Source organism: Thalia democratica, chromosome 2 (genome assembly GCF_965202585.1).
Source record: "Thalia democratica chromosome 2, ktThaDemo2.hap1.1, whole genome shotgun sequence".
In the NCBI taxonomy this organism is placed as follows: Eukaryota; Metazoa; Chordata; class Thaliacea; order Salpida; family Salpidae; genus Thalia; species Thalia democratica.
The window spans coordinates 54,885,094-54,900,939 of NC_139166.1; the positions used below are offsets into that span (position 1 = coordinate 54,885,094).

Consider the following 15,846-nt stretch of genomic DNA (forward strand, 5'->3'; position numbering starts at 1 on the left):
ACTTTTTTTTGTCGTCCAAAAAAACAATGTATAAGTTAAATTTTAGATATTTATACTCATATTTATTTTTAGTTCCTGTAAAAATAAACCTAGTTAACAATTATTTAGTATTACATATATATTACTAGTTTATACAATATGTTTTTCCATATAACTGTTTTCCATTATATTTTATCTAAGTTAATTGGTTTTATTTTGCATGGTTTGCCATTTTGAAGTTTTTTTATTGCGTAATCAAAGTTTAGAAATCCGTTCGCGGTAAAACTCAGTAACTGTCTGAATTATATCGTTATTGAACTGAATACTGACAGCAAAAAAGTAGTTCTATAACAAAAGTTGTTAGTAAACATTTAATAGTTGTAATTTACTCTCTATTTCCCTTTTCATTATAGTTTCATGGCTGATTTTTTTGGCTTTACACTCCACATTGGCGACTATGCTTTACTTTCTGACTGAGGTTTTTCAGCTCAGACTGATCTTTAAGTATACTTTCCCAGCTGTTTACAGCAAAATTGACAGCAGAGCACACAAATAAAGTTTATTGAGTCTTGCTACTTAAAAATATACTACATTAAAAATAAACTACATGTCCTGGACATGAAGTTAAAATGTTCTGGTGTACGACTCGATAACCGAAAGGTTTTTTGTACACCAGGTCCTTGGACCAAACTTTTTGAACGTTTTTTGTCGTTTAATAAACTATATAAACAATCTACATACATTTCTTTGTTTATTGGTCAAAATTATACGTATGATTAATGTAAAAAAAAAACTACAAATAAATTACAAACGCCTTTATCAATTTCTCGTAACTATGATACCTCTAGTGTTACACTACTATTCTCACAATCTCACCAGAAGAGAATCACAAAGAATATTCTTAACTTACTATTATGGCTTGTTTTCAAACTGGGAGTTTTTCTTGTTTTCTGTTTGGTTCTGCTCTATGTATTCAAAATATGTAACCAGAAAATGAACAAACAGGAAAACTCAATCATAATGTATAAAATTGCCATACATTTACTATAATTATTTTTAATAATTTTATTACTTACAGGGTTTGTGCACATCAGGCTTAATCAAATTTATTGAAAAAATTGCAAAACATCAGTTTTTTTTGCTTGTAAATTTTAGAATTTCAGTTTATGTCATTTCAAATGCTTGAAAACATCTCAATTTTTAAAGAAATTGAGAATAGTTTTCATTTTTCTTGAGTAAATCTTATAAAGGTGTGAATTTATTTCTAAATGCAAACATAATTATTAAAGGCAAAATCAGTCAGTATTTGTAAAAACAAATTCTCAAAACCTTTTGTTAAAACTCTAAAATAATTTAAAGAATCTTTATTATTTTGTTTTTAGTAGATTATATATGTCATAATTATGTAAATTCATAAACAAAATACAGTTAAAACATTACAGTTTATTTCAACAACTTTGATGTTTTTTGAATCTGTTTACATCTGCTATATTCTTCAGAGCTTAGTTGGTTTATTTGTTTTAATTTCTAATTTAGAAGCTTTACACCAAATACTTTTTAGATTAAAACTCTCTAAGCAGTTTATTCATAAATTTATTGTTTGTTTATAAGTTATAATAGATATTCACAAGACTAAAACTTAGCTTTGAGATATAAGTTTTTATACATATATTCATAGTAGAATTATATATTACAATTTATTGAGCTATTATTATTGAGCCTCAAATTTTAATAAAGATAACAATTCATGAGGCACAATTTACAATGACTGGTTAATATATTCAAGTCGCTGGGTAAGTGTTTGATAGATGTTGAAAAATAACATTGTTAAGTTTTTATTTTCTTTAATAGTAGTGGTTGTGAATCGTTTAATTTGTTAGTTTACTAAATAAAACCACCAATACCCAAAATGACTTCTAAAGGGGATTTTCCTTGCAATATAAGGTTAAATTGGTCAAAATAAAACTAAATTAAAAAAAATTTGTACACAAATTCTATTGAATTTTTTAACAAATACAGGTTTGCCACAAAGTTAAGAAAATCAGGAAAGATTGGGGCTTTCAAAAAAAAAAAAACAGAAAAAGTAAATTTGATATAAACCTGCTCTTAATAAGAAAGTTTTTTAAATACCTAGGATGATGTCGCACCAACTTGAAATTATATTATATCACTGCTCATAAAAAACGGCCAAATAGCAAAAAATAGGCAATTTAAATAAGACCTTTAAGAACTTAAATATAAAGTTTCAATGTTGTCAGAAAAGTATAAGTATAGACATTTTTTTAGTTTAATGTATGAAGCTGTGTATAAACATTTTTACATACAATGAAAAATAACTGTATTAGAAATGTCACTGCTCATAAAAATGGCCAAATAGCAAAAATTAAGGAATGGACAATTAAAATAAGACCTTTAAGAACTTAAATACAAAGTTTCAATGTTGTCAGAAAAGTATTAGTGTCAACTTTTTTAAAATTTAGAGTTGAATGTTTTGTATTAAGTTTTATAGGATATCTAATTATTACATTATCAAATATCACGAAAACTTCATGCTAGTTTTATAATAATAAAATTTAATTCTTACTATTTATATATTTTTGTTATATATTCTAGTGAACTTGTTTCACTAGGATCATTTGTTAACATACACTTAAATTTATGTTTTGAATAGTTATAAATTTATATAGCTTTTATAAATCAAATATGTTTTTAGATTAAACATATTAGGCCTAAAACTTTGGTATTTGATCTAAAATTATTCTAGATAAACACATCAAATATAGTACAATTTCAGCTTGATATTGGTGCAACATCATCCTAAGTATTACTGAAAGATTATCATCGTTAAAATATGCCTTTTGATAATGATTTTTTCTTTAAAGGTTTGCTTTTGCAATTCTTTTTCAAAACTTAATTAATTTTTTGGAATGAATTAAAATATTTTATTATCTTTGTTTATTAAGTCCTCGGTTATGTAATTTTGAATTGTTTTAATCAGGAATTTGATATAGAAAAGTCATGAGTTTTTTTCACCTTGATCTGTGGCAACCCTGCAAATATAACTGTATACATTCTTAAAACTTGGTAAATTTTTTTAACTGAAATTTTTTAATTATAATACATCTTCATATTAGCTTATAATTGTAAATATGTCTGTACTTGTACTGACATTATAGTACTTTCTTAAGGGCATAAGGGGTGTAAATCACCATTTTCACAGTTTTGTCTTATTTTATTTAGTTTTAAGTAAGCTACAAGTTGCTTTTTACAGATTTTTAATATTCAAAATAATTTTTGAGATATATTAAGTCAAAGTCGGAGACTACAATAGGTTCCTTATGGGGGGGCAAACTAAAACGGTAAATAACTGGATATCACTAAAAATCTATCTTCATCTATGTTTTTTGAGATAACTACCTCAAATTTTCAGGAAATGTTCCTTGCAGTACTCAAAAATTCTGTCATAACAAAAAAAAAGTTTATGATGAAAATAAAAGTTTTTTTAACTAATTTTTTAAATAGTTTATTATTTTTTAAAATTTTGTCCCTACACAATTTTCTAAATATTGCAAGGAACATTTCTTGCAAGTTTGAGGTAGTTATCTCAAAAACCGTATGAGATGATAGATGTTTAGTGAAATAGTCTTTTTTGCATTTTAGTTTGCAACAGGGACGTAGCTTGGTACGTTTCTGCAAATCTACAGAAATGTATACTTATGTGCAAAAAAACTTGCTTTTATTTCATTGAAAAGACTTAGCTTTTAGTATTCATTTATACTTAGTTATGCACTCCTGAGACTCTTTATTTTGACATATATGTACTATTTAGCATTTTTAGTGTCCTAAAAATTAACAAATTAAATACATCCAAATTGTATAATTTAGTGCGTTAAAGCTTTAATTGGTCAAAAAGCTGCAATGCAAAATTGATTCTAATGGAAGCTGTGGCTTCAAAAATCAAAATCATAAAATTTTATGTTACAAAAATTTGCATAACTTGTTGTTACTATTGACTACGTTAAATGTTTGATTTTGAACATAATATAAATATTTTTGAGCTAGGTTGTGATTTTTTTATACTTGTTTTCAATGAATGTTTTCTGGGTTTACACAAGTGGTAACACATAAAGAGTCATAGAGGGTGTGGAGCAAAATAAATTGCCTTGTATACAGTTATCACTTGTACACCAACATTCCATTTTTGATGTATTAACATAACTGCATATTTTCAGATTAAATTCAATAACATTAGAGGTAGTTTAAATTGCTGCGTTCCCGCTAGGACATTATCACTTGTTATTTCAGATGTTTTAATTTTTGCAGATTTGTAACTTTTTTGAGCTAGCTACGTCCCTGGTTTGCAACTATAGGAAACTTATTGCTGCCTCCGACTTTGACCTGCTATATCTTAAAAATTATTTTGAACTTTATAAATCTCTGAAAAGGATCTTGTAAATTGCTTAAAACTCTATAAAGTAAGATTAAATTGTGAAAAAAGTGATTTACCCCCTTATGCCCTTAATTGATCTAAATTTACAGAAATAAAATCTAATTATTAAACAATATACTTATTTTAGCACTATTTAAATGCAGCGTTGCCAAACAATAAGGCTACTTAGGACAACTCAGACTAGTTAGTATATTTTCCAAAATCTCAGGCTTGACTTTTTGGCTTTCTAATCATTTTTCTTTTAAACTATGTTGTTTTTACTTCTTTTCAGGGTTGCCACACATTTATGCTACTCAATCTAATTTAAAGTTTTAAAAAAGTCAGAATAGTTTTGTTATAAACTCAGGTTAGTCTTAATATTTTTTATTATCATAACCTAGTTGTCTTACTTCATAATTTTTATGAACTCAAACTAGCTTCATGTAACTTAAGCTTATTTTTTATTACACTGATTTTTAAACCATTACTATGACAGCACCTGGATTTTGTTTTTATTTTAATATTTTTAGGTATTTTAGCTTGATTGATAATATTTTTGGGATTGTAACTCATAATAGTGTTTTTTTTAAATGATTTTATTAAATCAGGCCAACTCAGGATAGTTAAATGTAACTGAGGCTAGTGTTTGGTCACTAAGGCTGGCTTTTTTACATGTGAATATCATGGACAAATATTACCATTAATGAATATTAAATATGTTATGTTTCAATTTTATAACGTTATTATTTGAAATTGTTAAAGCTAGTTTCTTCTAACACATAAAACTTTGCACATATGATATGTCAGACAAAAATCAATAATATTTTTGATTTTGTAATTATTTTACAGTCTTTGTTTTACCTAAATAATTGAATTAAAATTTTCTGGATCTTCAGAATAAATTTTTATTATTTTTTATGTTCAAAAGCAACAAGTAAACTACATAGTATTCAAGTATGATATCTTTATTTACTTAATGATAAAAAAATAAAATTTGTATCAAAATATGTTGTGTAAAAACACCTTTTATAAAAGTAAAGTATTTCAATACCCTATTGTTGTAAAAATATCATATTTTGACCTAAAAAAAAAGCTTTCCAGAAAACTACTTCGTTTAACAAGTCCTTAAATGGGTTTTCTAATAAAGTGGCAACACTAGATACAATAGAAAATAGCAATACTTGTCAATTTTACTAAAAATTATTAAAAAGTTAAGTATTAACATTTTTTTAAAATGTTGCTTTTTATTGTTTTTTATTGACATTGTTGTAAAATTAAGCGATTAAACTTATGAAAAACTTATTACATCTAGTAGATAAGGATAAAGTTATATAGACTCCAAATTACTAAGTATGTAATATTTTCTCCAAAAAAATATTTTAAACTCCTGAGAAAATAAGTCATGAAAAGCTTTTTTTGAGTGTATCAAAAAACCTAAATAAAACGGATTTTGTTTTATTTTATACTAAAAAAGTAGCTTGTATAGCATTCAAAAAGAAACCAAAGTTATATTTACTATAAAAAAATACTTAACAACCCTATAGTATTAATAATTGTATTAACGTTAATTTAAGTTTATGAACTAAGTTTTTGATAAAGAAGTGCATTTGTTTCTTTCATACATTAAAGTGACCTATATTAAAAGTATTGGTAATTACCTTTAATAATGTCGTGCAAATATCAAGTTGAAATTATATTATATTAGATGTCTTTCTAATCATAAGTTTTAAGCTAAAAATCAATGTTAAAAGCCTAATATGTTTAGTCTAAATAAATACTTTGTTTTAAACAAGCTATATAAGTTCATAAACAAACTAAATTTATTTATCATAAACTTATAAAACTTAAATAATTGCTTTTATTTTACATTATTGTAATAAATAACAAGTATTTCAATGTTTGGTCCCCTTATATTGTAACATAAAAGTAATTAAAAATTAAAGTTTTATTATTTTATGAAAAAAAAGTTTAATTCTGTTTATGTATTTGTAAAACATCAATTTTACTCTAAAATTATAAATAAAATAGACTTCGAATATAATATAACTTCAGCTAAATATTGGTGCAACATCATGCTAGGTACTTACCAAATTATTTTTACATTAAGTTACTTGAATTATTATTTTTTTAAACTAACTAATATTTGCATATTATTTATAAAAACTTACACTTTATAATATGATTAATTATTTATTACTTTCTAAAATTGTAAAAACATCGTTTTATACTAGTTAGAAAATAGTTTTTTTTGATTTAACTTAAAGTTTTGTTGTTCTTATTGTGTTTCATTTTACTTCCACAAACAGTTTTTTGGAGCTCTTTTGTTTTGCTAAAATTTTACTTATCATACAAGCTTAAAATGCTAGTTTATGTACTAAATTGAGATGTCAATTTCACATTGTTTTGAATTTTTGAGATATAAGTTTAAATTTTATCTTTACATTTAAGATTTCAAAATTAATTTAAAGTAGCATTTAATCAACCACATTTAGTTTTTCATTTTTAATACTTTAGTCTCAAGTACAAGTAGTACTTTCGAAAGTTACTTAAATATTTTTCAAATTACAAATGTATGCAGTAAATATTTTTTACTTTATTTGACGTTAAATCTAGTATTAACTAGGAAAGTATTTTAAAAAGTTACTTTTTGCTATATCTAATCAAAACTTTAAGATTCAAGCTAAAATAAAAAGTACTGCAAAATATTTATATTAAGTAGTTTATTTTTTACTTGATACAATCATCAACTTATTTATATTTAGATTTTTAATTTTTCGATTTTATAGAGATATTTTATAAAAACTAAAGATTTAAATAGTTAGCTTTATTATTTTTAGTGTGTAGTGAAGCTTTAAAGTTTAATTGTATTTAATTTAATATTTGCAAAAAGTTACTATTTCTGAACTTGAAAGTTTATATTATTTTTTTTACAGCACATCAACATAAAAATTTAAAAGTAGCATTTTTTAATAAAGATTGTCAACTACACAAGTTTAAAAAAATTACAATCATTGTTATTATATTGAAATTTATAATATAGAGTCTTGCAATTTAAAAAAATATAATCTTTTAACAAAGCTCGTGCAGTGAACAAATTTACAATTAGAAAACAATCTTGTAAAATTTGATCAAAAAGTACTTTTAAAAATAATTAATGAAAACGATTAAAGTTGATCACTTATTTAATAAGTGTTTAACAATTCTAGCTACTGAATTAAATAATGTAATTTTTAATTCTTATAATTGTTTTTATTAAATTAAGTTTTGTAAAGTTTTATGTTTTCAATCAGAAACGATTAATTGCATAATGTTAGTAATAGTTTTAATCATTATATTGAAAACATTTTTAACTTGTTTTTTATTTTATTTGAGATACCGTTAGAAAAAAAAAAAATTGAAATAGTTTATGAAAATTTTTTGGAGTTTTCTTTTTGAAATTTATATATACGAAGAACTTTGCAGATTTGTTGTAAATTTATTTTACAACAAATGTACAAAAATGTACAAAATGCTAGTATGTACAAAATGTACAAAAAATGTACAAAATGTACTTGAGTAAAATGTATTTTTTGTAATTTTGACTGTTTGTTTTTACTTAACTTAAAAAAAAATTAATTTCAGTAATGATTATAATTATTGTTTTTAGTGTTTGGTGGAAATCCATAAAGTTATTAACATTTTAGTTTGTTAATTTTAAAGTTTGTCAAGTGTTACTTTTTTTAGTATGCTTATATGTTTTGTACAAGCTGGGTAAATTATAAAATGTAAAAACGCTTGAAAAAACATCATATGTTTATTAACTTATCACATTACTTCTATTTTCAGTTGTATATACATTTTGGGTGTAAATAAGCTGCAAGTATGGTGAGGGAAATGAAGCTGTACGATGTGCTTGGCGTGCCTGCCACCGCCACCCCAAACGAGCTGAAGAAGGCTTACAGGAAGCTGGCCATCAAGTATCACCCCGACAAGAATCCTGGAAACGCTGAAGCCTCTGAAAAGGTGAAAACTTGAGAAATTAGTTTGTTTTTTACTAGTGGTGCTTAAAAAAATTTTTTTTTGATGAATATCCACAAAAGTTGATTTTAAAATGTTTTACTAGGATCATTACACAGCTGTCAATCATTTGTATTACTCAAGTAAATAAGTTAATTTGCATAACAATACATTGCTCTTCATACAAACCATTTGATGCCTTGCTCAACTAACACACAACTTTCATCACTCATCCAACACAATTTGCTCAACAGTTCAAGACAATTTCGAACGCTTACGAGGTTCTCTCAGACGAGAAGAAGCGTCAGATCTATGACGAGGGCGGCGAGCAAGCGCTGAAGGAAGGAGGAGGTGGTGGCCACAGCGGCCACAATCCCTTTGACATATTTGACATGTTCTTTGGTGGCGGCGGCGGAAGTTAGTTTTGATTGGTATTTTGATTATTAAAAGTGACCAAGCGTTTTTATTGTTGATTACATTGTGAAGTTTATAAAAGCCTTATCTTTGAGCAAGTATTTTATCTTTATCCAAAAATAATAGCTTGATTATAAGTTATAATGCCAACATAATAAATTTTATTGATATGAAGAAATTCAAAAATAAAAACAAAAAAGTCATTTTATGTTGGTAATAGAGTAATTTAATTAGTATATGTAACAAGTTTGATCTTTTTTTATTTTTTTAATAGCACAGCTTAAATTAAACCAAGTTTTTTATTTATGATTACAAAGCCCATATCTTTGTTCGCAAAAATTAAAATAGGTAACTATCTTGTATAAAATAGTTTTTTCTTATGATAATGTTTAAAGAAAAAATTATGTCTAGACACCATCTTACCAAATTGTTTAGTTACTTTTGAGTCTTCTAAAGTTTGAATGGTACATGAAGAGACTTTTATTTAATGGATAAAGATATTAACTCAAACTAATCTTATATAACATACTTGAAATACGAATTTATTTAGTTGTTTTTTTCTGATTTCAATCTAGAATCTTTGCAATACTGTTTAATTTGTTTATTAAAAATAATATTTATGTATTAGAATTTTTTAGTAAATCTTATTCTCAATTTTATATATGAGCTATGTTTTATAACTGTTTGAATTTTTTTTTTTGCTTTTTGAAAATCTAATAATTTTTTTTAAAATCTCAATAATTAATTAAACTTCTCCGTATTTACTAGTTTATACAAAAAGGTTTAAATTATAGGTATAGTTTTGTGTTTAACAAAAGTAGTTTAATCTTAAATTGCTTTTTTTTTAAATTTTATAAAATGTGTAATAAGTTTATCTTTCTATTTAACATTCATTCTATATCAAGACCAGAAATTATATATTGTTTAATTTTAAAATATTTTATAGTTAAAAGTATTGGTCTAGCTCATTGGTTTTATTTAAAATGCTTACCTGTATATTATCTTTCTTTCTTTGTAAATAGAATATACTATTTTTAAAGATCAAAAGTTTGATGTTTTCTATTTTTATGTAAGCTTATAAAAATATGTATATTGCTTTTGAGTTTCCTTTACAAAAAGACATCGGTACCGTAGTACTGCATTGAAAGTGTGCTAATGTATTTGATTATAAAAATAAAAGGTTTAGTATTACATATATGTACAAATTTACCTTTTAAAATTTGTTTTGTAATTATATAGGCTCACACGTATTGAATATAATCTAAACAGTTAATTTGCTCAAACTTACTTCAATGAAATTTAATGAGATTTTCACAAAACAATGTTCATGTTAAAATGTTGATCTGAGCTAGTTTATTTATTAATATTTAACAATCACCAATAAATAAAAAAAAAAATTTCACAGGGTACCCTTCGAGCCTTTTTAATTTATTTAATTATAAAGTCACAAAAAAATCCCCTAACCGGATAATTCCCCAACAGTAGGAGGCCACCGCGGCAGGAGGGGACCGCAGAAGGGCAAGGACGTGGTCCACACTTTGGGGGTTTCCCTTGACGACATGTGCAACGGCCTCACCAAGCGGTTGTCCCTGAGCAAGAACGTCATATGCGACAAGTGCGAGGGCAGAGGGGGGAAACCCGGTGCCGTGCAAAAATGTTCGAGTTGCAGGGGACAGGGAGTTCAGGTGAAGATGCACCGCATCGGACCCGGCATGGTGCAGCAGGTTTTACAATTTGTAATTTTATTAGTAAAATCATAAACAATACAAGTTTGAAACATTTTGCTGTGCAGATTTTTTGTTTGAATATTTTTAATTTTACACTCAACTTAATACCCATGTAATTTACAAAATCTCCTCTTTTTTTTTTGATAAGTCGGAACGTAATAATTTTTCCACGTTCAAACCAATAAAAACATCTATATTTAATTTCAGGTGCAGCAAATGTGTCCTGATTGCGGCGGCAAAGGGGAACGGATCAACGCCAAGGACAGGTGCAAGCACTGCAACGGAAGAAAAACCCAGAAGACCAACAAAATTCTCGAGGTCCACATTGATAAAGGTTTTTTTTCTAATTCACGTTGTTCGTATTGGTTGTTTTTTTTCTAATTTTTGCGTAAAAGTCTGTGTAAGTAAAGTAAGAACGTGTTAATGTGCTTATATTGTTATCATCATGTTTTCAAAAAAATAAGCATTTTAAAAGTCTATAAAGCTTAAAAGGTTCAATCACATTGTAGCAGTACGAATCTCAAGATATTTATAAAAAGTCGGATTTCAGTTACATCCCTAAAAACTGCAATTTGAAATTCAACATTTTTAATTAAAAAAAAACAGGCATGCAGGAAGGGCAGAAGATTACTTTCAGCGGCGAAGGCGACCAAGAGCCCGAGATGGAGGCGGGTGACGTCATAATAATGCTGAAGGAGAAAGAGCACCCGGTGTACACCAGGCAGGGCAACGACCTGATCATGAAGATGGACATCTCGGTGAGCGAGGCGCTTACAGGCTTCAAGAGGGTCATCAGCACCCTGGACAAGAGAGAAATTCTCATCACTTCTAAGCCTGGTACTTTTATTAATTTGGTAATTTTTATGGAAAAGTAAAGAATGCACTTTTATTTGTCTGAATTTTATATTATGTTGTTTATAAGTCTATTATGCTTCAATGTCAATGAAATTATTAATCTAGAAAGTACATGCATTCTGATTTTTATTTTTCTAATCTCTTGCCTTTTATTGTACAGTGTATAGTTGTATATTTTGACTGAACTTTGTTAAACAACTCTTAATTTGTTTTATAAGACGGTAAATAAAATGAAAAACTTTCAATCACTTAATTACGTCATTTTCTTTACAGCACAGTATATATGTCATTTATATTTTAAGATCTTTTAACACAGCTAAGTGAGTGAATAGAAATAGAAAACTTTTAATTTATTTTTCTTTATTTGTTCTCATAACACAAATGTGGTTCCGTTTGTTTTGTACATTTTATCTTCTTCAAAATATACGTCAACTATATTTATATATATTGTGTTTTTTGCACGCAGGTGAGTTCGAAGTTATTATTTTGCAGGCGAGGTGATCGAGCACGGCATGGTGAAATCGGTTTTGGAAGAGGGAATGCCCCGATACAGAAACCCGTTCAGCAAGGGCCGACTCATCATCCAGTTCGTGGTCACGTTCCCGCAAGCGGGCTGGTGCACCGACGAGAGCAAGTTGAAGCAGCTGGAAGGACTCCTGCCGCCCAAGAAGCAGATCAGGGTGGAGGAACATTTCGAAGAAGTCGACCTGAGCCCGTTAGTTTTTTGGTTATTTATTGAAAAAATTAAAGGTCAGTTGGTTATTTTAGCTGTTTACATTTTGAAAATATTAAAGCTCCTGGTAGTTTAATAACTAATTGGTTTTTTATTTAAAATTGGAACGTTTATTGATAATTTAAGCTGTCTTTTTTTTTGGCAGAGTATTAAACGCTTGTATATAAAAATTTCTTAGACCAGTAAACATCAAAAATTAGTTTCTATCGACCACTTGAGTGTGAAAATATTAACTCAAAGTTTGTACAGTGTTGCTCTGCACCAGTATTTCCCAAAGCGCGCATAAAAACTCATTGATTAAAAAAATATTAAACGATTGTCAAAAAATTATAAACTGTTTTCATTTAATCTAATGAAGCTAAAATCATATACCAATTATCATGCAGGGGTGCCAAAAAGTTAGGAAAAATTAAAAAAAAAATCAGTAAAAAATGGAGATTTTTTAAATTATGTCAGGAAGAGTCAGGAAACTTGATATAAGCATGCTCTTAATAAGAAAGTGTATTATCACTATAAACTGCATGCTAATGTTATTTTCAAAAAAAATGCTTTTGCAAATTTTTTTTCTTGGTCTATTTCAATTTTCGGAAAAAAAATGAAAATGTTTTATAATAGCACGTGTGTATTTACTATGTGGCAAAGATACAATTATTTGCTTATAGAGCAGTTTATTGCATATATATCGATCACACACAGGTGGTTCAAACAGTGCAATGGAAGTTATACGATTGAATCCAGCACAAGAACTGTTGTTTTAACCTGTATAAAATTAAGATTGAAAACTTTACTTAATTTCAAGTCTTTGTTTATACGCATTTTTGAATCGGATTTTATTGAGAATTGGATCCAAAAGTCAAAAATAAAATTCAGGATTTTTTTCCTCACACGTGAACTACCAATATTAAGATTTTACAGTAGATACGACCCTGACGAGAATCCATAGTTAAGTAAACTTTACGAACGCAACGAGACAACTAATCTAACATACTAACCAGCACGTTCAGTAAAACCAAGTAACAAAACTAAATTTTTCAGGTACGATCCGAACGAGAGGTCGGCCAGGGGAGACTACCACATGCACCATGACGATGAGGACGAGGACCCGAGACAGCCGGGAGGCGTCGGGTGCCAGACCCAGTAAAATTTATTTATTCTATAAACTCTTTTTTCATTTTCTCATGAGCTAACTAAAAGAGATTTTCCTTTTTTTTTTCGCTTTAAAATTTACATATATATATATGTGTGTAAGTTTCTACGAGTTTATATAAACAGTGCTTTCAACGAGTGCTACTGTTTCATGTCAACTTTGTTGTAAGTGAAGCCTATAGTGAAAATAAATGTAAAGTTGTTGTCATGTAGAGATGTGTATGCGAATAAACTTTTCACAGGTTTAATTTAAGAATACTACTTAGTTATATGGTAATCTCTAAAACTGTGCTACAAGATTTCATCGAAATAGTTTCTTACTTGTGTTTATGAATTACACAAAAGTTTTGTATGAATAAAAGTGTAAGAAGCCTAGCTATTGCGTATAAAAGTAACACTTCGACTTAGATCAAATAATTAGAAAAAAAAACTTCAATATTTAAGTTTTAACTGAGTTTTTTTACTATAAGTCACACAGTATATTTCTTTTGATTTCAGATTTGTGGTATCTAATATTTAAAAAAATATCTCTGAACAATTTCTGTTGATTTAGGTTTAGCTATCTGGTAAATGAGTTTTGTACCGAATTTTTTCTCGTTAACCTCGGTTAAACTTTGGAAACTGGAAGACACAAATGCTATCTAAAAGTCTGATGTAAAAGAGTATACAAGTAAATTTCTTAATTTGAACACCTATTAATTGCTAGAGAACTTTAAATAGGCTGGGGTTCAACTTACAATGATTTAAAGAATCAATTGTGTGAATAAAGAGGATCTTTTGGGTGAAAAGCAGAACAAGACAGAGTTATCAATCGTCGGTGAGAAGATATAAATTATATAACACGCATAAAATTAGTATAATAAAGAGGATCTAATGGTATTTGTATACACAATGTTAAATTTTATAAATGTTTTTAAAGTTTAAATCACATGTTATAGCGGTAAGTAATATTTTTAAGTTAAAATAGTAATCTACGTCACCCGGACAATTGTTATTTTTGAGGAAAACCCATCTTCAACAAAGGAAATCCGAACTTAGATACTGATTATTTTCAAAACTAACGAGGTTTTGTTGAAAAGATTGTTTTATTTATTAATTTCAGATTTAAGTATAACTTTTGAAGCAGGGCACTTTTAGAAGATTGTAATTTTTTATTAAAGACTAAGTAAATAGCATAGCATTTTAACTTTTTATTAATTTTTTTTAGAATGTTTTAAAGGGGTTTTAAGTTATCCAGTTCAAAGTAGTACGTTTAATTTAAGTACCTTTTTTTATTGGTGGCAGGTCACTTATATACTATAAGTCACTTTTCCACGAAGCGGAGGTTTGTGAATTGGTAGGATTATTTATCTTAAATGAGCTTAAAATGATTCGAAGATCGACAAATCTAATTGTGGTCTTTATCGAGATAACGGTTTACTCGTAGTTAAAAAACGATCACCAAGATTTATTGAACAATTGTGAAAATCGATAACGAAATCATTTCAGAAACATATTTTAAAAGTGACAATCTAGCTAAGCACACAAATGGTGGAACTTTTTAGATATTACTATGGACCTGAAAAAAGACGAATACCTTCCATTTAGAAAAGAGAATGTTAAGAACATATATATGAACTTCAAATCATCCATACTTAATAAAAAAAGAAATTCCAACTATGATACAAAAAAGATTATCACCACTATCTAAAACCAAAGATATTTGATAAGATAAAAGATCCTTATGAAAAGACTTTAAAAAATAGTGGTTTTAAAACAACACTACCATATGTTCAAAATAGGATAAACTAGAAGAAAATTAAGGAAAAAGAAAGTTTTTTACTACAATCCTCTTTCAGTAATTGTATAAAAACGAACATAGCGAAAGAATTTCTAAAATTAGTATCCAGGCATTTCCCAAAATCGGGCTTTTATGGTTCTAGTTTTAATAGATACACAATAAAGATTTCATATTCCTGCATGTCTAACTTGGAAAAAGAATTGTCTAATCACAACCAGACATTACTGAAAAACTCAAACAAAACAACTGAAGAAAACAGTAAGTTTAGCAACTAAAGATCATAAACTAATTGTCCAGTTAACGGAGAATGACTTACAAGGAGTCATTTATAAAGCAACAGTTATGCATAACAACAAGGAAAATATTTACATTGGTTCAACTGGATACAATTCAAAAGTATATTTTATGAACATACGCAATCCTTTAGAAATACAAAAAAAAAGAAAGTATAAGATTAAGTATATTTATTCACAAAATCAAAAATGACAACGTTGATTGGAGAAAAATAATAAAATGGGAGATCATTCATCGTAGTCACCAAAATAAACCTAGTAAAATTTGCACCCTCTGCAAACTGGAGAGACTTGAAATTGCATTTGCAAACAACAACAAACTTTTAAATTTGAGATCAAAATTGGCGGGAAAATGTAGACATTTCACAAAATTTTATTTGAAATCTTAATTTACTAAATTTAAGTTTAATTTACCTATCTTTGATTTCATTATTTAATTTTGTTTTTTATATAGTCTTTTTGTTATTGTTGTATTTTACGTTAATGATAATTGA

The 15,846-nt window shown here is 27.3% G+C and overlaps 1 protein-coding gene across 2 annotated transcripts; it reads left to right on the forward strand.

Moving 5' to 3' along the window:
- Positions 1 to 1,465: 1,465 nt before the first annotated feature.
- LOC145829881 (dnaJ homolog subfamily A member 4-like) lies at positions 1,466 to 13,491 on the forward strand. Of its 2 annotated transcripts, XM_082937757.1 has the most exons (8): positions 1,466 to 1,484; positions 8,234 to 8,410; positions 8,659 to 8,821; positions 10,307 to 10,542; positions 10,753 to 10,879; positions 11,152 to 11,382; positions 11,893 to 12,115; positions 13,169 to 13,491. In XM_082937757.1, exons 2-8 carry the CDS (start codon positions 8,270 to 8,272, stop codon positions 13,272 to 13,274), a joined length of 1,227 nt encoding a protein of 408 aa, XP_082793883.1. In that variant the 5' UTR covers positions 1,466 to 1,484; positions 8,234 to 8,269; the 3' UTR covers positions 13,275 to 13,491. The 2 variants fall into 2 exon arrangements, with proteins under 2 accessions (XP_082793883.1, XP_082793882.1); XM_082937756.1 differs by lacking the exon at positions 1,466 to 1,484 and having other exon boundaries at positions 10,301 to 10,542.
- Positions 13,492 to 15,846: the final 2,355 nt, after the last annotated feature.

Excerpts from the sequence above, each read along its gene's own strand:
- LOC145829881 (XM_082937756.1), top strand. The coding sequence starts at position 8,270 with ATGGTGAGGGAAATGAAGCTGTACGATGTGCTTGGCGTGCCTGCCACC. Across the intron at positions 8,411-8,658 it reads ACGCTGAAGCCTCTGAAAAG|TTCAAGACAATTTCGAACGC; the intron begins GTGAAAACTTGA and ends TTTGCTCAACAG. Across the intron at positions 12,116-13,168 it reads GAAGAAGTCGACCTGAGCCC|GTACGATCCGAACGAGAGGT; the intron begins GTTAGTTTTTTG and ends TAAATTTTTCAG.